This window comes from Anoplophora glabripennis, unplaced genomic scaffold (genome assembly GCF_000390285.2).
Source record: "Anoplophora glabripennis isolate ALB-LARVAE unplaced genomic scaffold, Agla_2.0 scaffold1249, whole genome shotgun sequence".
NCBI classification, from domain to species: Eukaryota; Metazoa; Arthropoda; class Insecta; order Coleoptera; family Cerambycidae; genus Anoplophora; species Anoplophora glabripennis.
In genome coordinates, this window is record NW_019417337.1 from 48,550 (window position 1) to 55,512 (window position 6,963).

A 6,963-nucleotide genomic window follows, 5' to 3' on the forward strand; every position below is an offset into this window, starting at 1 on the left:
TATTACGAATTTTGTTTATTTGGAAATATATTTTCTGCAGTATTTCAATACCAAAAAATGAAAATAGTAGGTAGCTAATTAACGAAATTATGATTAAATAACTTAATTGTAACACCACTGCAGAATATCATATGATACATACATAGATATTCGTTGATTCTTTAAAAACATTTTTATCGATACCTACATCATACATTGAAGTAAATACAGTAACGCAAAAAACAGATGTTGATAAAAAAGTGTACAAAAGAAATACGTAAGTACGCCTGGCAACATTACCAAAGTCTTGTTTATATGTTGCTAGGATACGCTTAGATATGCGGGCCGCTGTATTTGATTCTTCCTAAAATTCTGCTGGTGGTGTACTCTACCGGTAATTCGGAAATTTAAAATTGCTGGCCTATTCCAGGAGCGGTCTGTGGCGCTAGCTATTTTGTCTGTGGCCAAACTGAAATTATGAAAATTAAACTACCATGAAATTTTCAAATATTGCTGATGCAAATATGAAAAATGTTACTAAAAATTGGTGATAAAATCATTTAGTGTCATATTTATTAAAGGAATATTAAAACTTATGAACTAAATAATGAACAAATGTAAACTCGTGTTAAAAATTTTAATAATACAGTATTCTTATATTTTTTCTATTTTAATTGACATAATATACAATCGAAATTTTAAAGCAGTCTCTGACACTTTTGATTATTCAAGTGTATAAAAAAGTGTATTAATAATTATTATTGTAACCAATTAAGTCCTATACCGAATCCGGCCTCGACAAGCTAATATAACCTCAAATAACGATGGGCTTAAGTCGTAGCGCATACTGGGAACTGGTCTCTGTGTTGTTGTTAAATCTCATATTTAAAGGAAAGGTTATTAAAAACTATTAAAAAGCAAATTTCTACACCACTCGCCGCGCGGTAATGCTCTTTGGCGCTCGTTACATTTGTTGAGTTGGTGTTCGCCACACAAACAGTACTAACACGTAACCTTGCAAAAAACTCAGACAGTAATCAATAATGATAAATGAAATACACACAAATAAATAGTCTGTTTACTCACATGATATTTATAATCCTTCTCTGAATTTGTTCCTATGTAATATTAGTGTATTGGCGTTCAAAGCTATTAATCTCTTAAATGTGTAACCTGCCACTTTTAACTATGTGGACCTCAGAATGCGGAGTTCGTTTAAAATTTAATAACAAATTGTTTTCTGTTTAAATATAACTTCTAATGGTCGACACTGGACAAGAAATAAAATGGCTAACTATACCTTGCGGATCTCTCAGTTCTTATAGACACTTAATACCTATACCATGGTCGTCTTTTCTCTTTGAATAATTACACTGAAAGAAATCCACCAAGCGAGGGGCTTTGCTAAGATATTTTAGCACTATTTTAGCATTAAATAGGCGCTAAGTGAGTTGCCTTCTTACCACAAGAAAAACTGCTTTGCTGGAAGGAACTCATTTGCAGTAAGTAGACAGTTTTGCTATAATCTCTTTGCTACCTCAAGCTAGTCAACTCATTAATCCCAAACGAGTCAACTCAATAACCCTAAGCGAGTCAACTAATTAACCCCAAGCGCGTCAACTCATTAACACCAAGCGAGTCAACTCATTAACTCTAATAGAGTCAACTTATTAACTTCAAGTGAGTCAACACCGTATTTACTATTTTTCGGTGTTGTTAGCTCTCCTCACTCTTCGTGCACCATGCAAAGCAACTAAAAATGTTGTACATATCTTCAAACAAGCATAAATAATCTTGAAATACCCATTCGAGAAGTAAGAGTTTGTATTCAGCCTGCATCGTGTGCATGTAATCACGCATGCATATAAGTATTATTGGATACCTACGTAAATACCCAAATTGAAAACTTTCTGGCAGTTGTCAGAAAACTGACTCAACACTCGATGACAAAACATCTATTTATTATAAAGGACCCAACGACTAACGATTGACGAACGTATATCCCGTGTTAGGTATGTTACAGCAAAATGGCGAAACTTCTAACTTCTCTATGGGCGAAACAATGGTTAACATATAAGTACTATTACATACACTGAAAGACATTCTATTCTACCATGTTATTTAATAATACATTAAATATAAAACTTTTTTTTTTGGTCTTTGCTGTTTTTCTGCCCTTAAGAGGGCCCCTCCCCTTCAAGCCCCAGGCCTCACCGAGGCTTAATCCGGCGCTGCTCGTGTTAGATGCCACATGTAAAACATCATGATTCATGAGTTAACTACTAACTAGAACTAGGGGTTTACGAAAACCTACTTAACCTATAAATTCTGTTTATTTAAATTCATATTATCAAAGGATGGAGACAGCAATCCGAGCAGATACACTGAAAGAAATCCACCAAGTGAGGGGCTTTGCTAAGATATTTTAGCTACAGTAAGTAAAATTTTTGCTCACAGAAAAAAAAATCATGCTGCCACAAGTAAATACGTTTTGCTGAAACGTGTTTGCTACCACAACAAAGAAAAGTCTTGTGGTTATATGATAGTTCAGTTGAAATTTTATTTTAGTCGACTGTCTATCTGTCCCAGGTGAGTTGCTTTGCTCGGGTAAGTGAATGTACTTTTTTAGAATTGATCCAATTGGGGTTAGTCAGTCCTTATTTGTAGCAAATTAGGGCTCACTTACTGTAACTGAGGCCTCACTTAATAATTTCCAGAATAAACCGGAATTCGGCACAGTGCGCATGCGCGATTACGCGTGCCTTATACTGAACATGGTTTCGTCCATAGAGAAGTTAGAGGTATCGCCATTTTGCTGTAACACGTAAGCACTGGATATACGTTCGTCAATCGTTAGTCGATGGGTCCTTTATAATAAATAGATGTTTTGTGATCGAGTGTTGAGTCAGTTTTCAGTTGTCTAACAACCGACAGACAGTTTTCAATTAGGGTATTTGCGTAGGTGTGCAATAATACTTATATGCATGCGTGATTACATTTAACATTTAACATTTAAGTTGCATTGCATGGTGCACGAAAGGGTGAGGAGAGCCAACAACACCGAAAAATAGTAAATACGGAGTTCACTCGCTTGGGGTTAATGAGTCGACTCGCTTAGGATTAATGAGGACTCGCTTGGGGTTAATGAGTTCACTCGTTTGGGGTTAATGAGTTGAGTCGTTTGTGGTTAATGAGTTGACTTACTTGAGGTAGCAAAGAGATTATAGCAAAACTATCTACTTACTAAAAATGAGTTCCTTCCAGCAAAGCAGTTTTTCTTGTGGTAGGAAGGCAGCTCACTTAGCGCCTATTTAATGCAGATATTTTGCTACGGTTAATGGATTTTTACCAACCGTAACAAAGAAATTCTCTCAGTGTATATTTCTGTAAACCTCTAATACCATGTCCTATGTAGGTAATATTTAAAAAAATCCATGAGCATGCACATGCATCACCTCAAAACTATAATGACAGAAATATACAAAAAGTACAAGTAAATATAGTCATATTTACCTTCAAAATTTTCAATGAAAGGAGTAAGACCCCATTCAATTAATTTCAATTTGAAATTGTACGTTGAAAAGCTCGAACAAGCCAACTCTCCGTCACTTATAGTACCCTGTGCCTGTGAGGTTGACGCCGACGCCATTGCTCTATTCTATGCGCCTATGCCAAAAAGTATTATTAACTTTAATATTGTCTATGCTTTATACCACAGTTGAGACTCAACTGTGACTATAATTATAATAATAATTCCTGCGCTGCCCTGACACTCTTAAACAGTCTTATTTCTTATTTTCACTGATTTCCACTAACATGCACAAAACACATGTACTCCTTCTTTGATCAAAATGGCGAACCAACGATCAACGAACACGGACGACGCGCTCTTCATAAAGACTCTTTAGCATTAGCATTAGCAGCATTTAGTGACAGCTAAGGTTTCGTCAGTGACTGAAAAGTTTATCTGTAAACGTAGTGAAGCTATATTTATAAAATTTTATATTCAATCATAGCAGACTCGCTTGTCGTTCGTAGTAATATTATTTATAATAGTTAAAACACTAATTTACTAAAAATATTCTTTCAAATGGGAGTAATATAATATATCTTTCACAGCAAAAAATAATAATATTACTGTAGAGACCTAAGTAAGTAATTTCTTTTCCTACAATTAAGCAAATATACTATTCTAGTGAAAAATTATGCCGTACTAGTGAAAATTTACGTAGTAGAAAATTATTTGCTGGCCATTTTCTCAGTGTATATGCATGCGTGATTACATGCACACAATGCAGGCTGAATACAAACTCTTACTTCTCGAATAGGGATTTCATGCTTGTTTGAAGTTATGTACAACATTTTTAGTTGCATTGCATGGTGCACGAAGAGTGAGGAGAGCCAACAACACCGAAAAATACGGAGTTGACTCACTTGGAGTTAATTAGTTCACTCACTCACTCACTCACTTAGGGTTAATGAGTTGACTCGCTTGGGGTTAATGAGTTGACTTGCTTGAGGTAGCAAAGAGATTATAGCAAAACTGTCACTTGGCGCCTAATTAATGCAGATATTTTGCTAGGTTAATGGATTTTTACTAACCGTAGCAAAGAAATTCTCTCAGTGCAGACAATAGATCTGTCTACAGGATAGTAACTGCACCACCGCAAACTGTTAATGGTTTTTAGCGATGAAAAACATTCAAATTCACAGTTGGATGTACTGTCGCCAAATGCGGAGCAACAAGTGGCCCCCTTCCTCCCTCGCTTTATCATCGTTGACCCGCACTATCTCCCTCCACGTGCACTGTATTTATTTGATTAAAAAAAAAGAATTTCAGATTCATATTCAGGGGAGTACGTACTATTACTCCTAAAAAACGTCAGTTACACCCCACACACCCCCACAAAAAGTTAGATATATCTGATTCGTATTAAAATTATATAAATTCAAAAATTCCCGTTCTACTATAACCGGCTCACCTTGTTGCATAATTTTGTTTTCACATTACACCTCAGCTACCAAGCCTAAAGCATGTAGCTCTGTACCATTATAAAATACGAAAGCTCTGTCAGATGTCTGCAAAAAATAACTCGAAAATTTTTCTCTATATAATATGACTGCCAAAATCTATTTGAGATTTAGTATGTTTATTCTCTGCGTACATATCAATAAAACAGAATCCTAAAGTGTTAGTTTTATCTTCAATATTAAATAAACAAATATCATCTTCCTTTTTTATAGGATTCTTTTGCTATTTTCATTACTTTGATTTTCGAAATAAGTACCTATAATGTTGCCTGGAATTATTTATATTTGAATATTTTCTAACATCATTTCAAATATTTCAGAGAGGACGGAGCCCCTCCTTAATTTTGTCAGTTGTCACCCTTGCTAAAACTACTTACTTATTGGATGTATTTATACAATGGAAAATATAGTGTTTAACTGAAAAAATGTCCGTAATAAACAAAATAAAAATAAATTCTTTTATTTAATATGTATAAAACGTCTTATTTCACTTCGCTCAATAAATAAAATTGCAATTTTACTTACATCTAATTTGTTGCAGTGATACACATTAATAACTCAACATTGCTTCTTATGTAGGAACTTTCACATAAACATAAAAATATGTTGTGTCTAGGGTTTTCACCTATTAGAGATGCCAGTCCGGCTGGAATAGGACGTAGTGGGACGTAGTGCAGTGCTATAACTAAAAATTTTGTACGCAGCAGACCTGAGACCTCAATGCAGCTGATATATTTAATTACAAAAAAAATTCCCGAAAAGAAAAATACAAATAACATAAGAAATGAAGCGTTTTCTTTGCACAGAAATATAAAAATAAAATACATGCTTTGGCAACATTTACAATTAAATATTTTTATTTCCCTAAACCAAAAAGCTATGGAAATCAGTACAAGAAAAGGAAAAATTTTGTCTATAAAAAACCATTTGTTTGGTAGTGTTAGTGTTGCGGCAAAAAATGATGCTGCCGTCAGACATTGACATCGGAAGTGTACCTTAATGCACCCAGGATGCGAGAACTCAAGTCCATGAATTGGGTGTAGACTATAAAATTATCAGTATTGGAAAAAATTTAGTACATTACACAATGTATAATAAACTCTTGTTTGACGACAGATATATTTACGGTCTATACTTCAACCTCTTTGCCTAAAACTCAACCATCTTGTAATATACATAACAATAGTTTGCTAGCCCACCTCGATATTAATATGAGAAATATTTTTAGGTACATAGACTTGAAAACAGGGAAGGGATGTTGTGGAAAAGGAGAAGCACCTACTTCGCCAGATGCTGTTCTTACAATAGATAGTGAACAATTTTTTAACATGTTTAATGGGAAATTGAAACCAGCTACAGCTTACCTAATGGGAAAGTTAAAAATTACCGGTAATTTACAAAAAGCTTTGAAACTTGAAAAACTAATGACTAGTTTGAAATCCAAATTGTAGTATCTACTATATAAGATGTTTGGTGTATTAAATGCTTTCATTCATTAATTCTTTCATTTGTAGTATTTTAGCATAGTTCCTTAGTTTAGTTCCTTTTAATAATTTTTTTTATATATTGTATATTTTAATTTGAAGGCCACATAAACATTTATTCAGAGTCGAATTAACCTGTGATGAGGCCCGGGGCTACAAGCTGTGCGCAGGTCCTTTTCCTAAAAAAAGAAACGATATAAAATTTCAAAACCTAATCTTTTGGTTTTTTGGTTTGATTCTAAATAAAACAAAAATTTTGCCAGATCTTGCCGAGGTCCCCCGATCTCGTAATGCTACAAGGTCCTCTTTCTAAAATAATAAATTAAATTAAAAAAGAATATCATCAAAAAACCTGACAGGTTTTTCTTTGATTTTTAAAAAGAAGGTCACGCAATTCTAAAAAAAAGATTTTGCCTAGGCCCCCCGATCTTGTGAGGTCCCGTAGCCCCCCTTAATCCGGCCCTGCATT

At 34.3% G+C, this 6,963-nt stretch overlaps 1 protein-coding gene across 1 annotated transcript in view; it reads left to right on the plus strand.

Moving 5' to 3' along the window:
• The window catches only part of LOC108915245 (hydroxysteroid dehydrogenase-like protein 2), a 46,414-nt gene extending 39,909 nt beyond the window's left edge, over positions 1–6,505 (plus strand). The window contains exon 3 of the mRNA XM_023456190.1: positions 6,239–6,505. Coding sequence (XP_023311958.1) covers positions 6,239–6,461 — 223 coding nt within the window. The 3' untranslated portion in view covers positions 6,462–6,505. The remainder of the gene's footprint in view (positions 1–6,238) is intronic.
• The last annotated feature ends 458 nt before the right edge of the window (positions 6,506–6,963 follow it).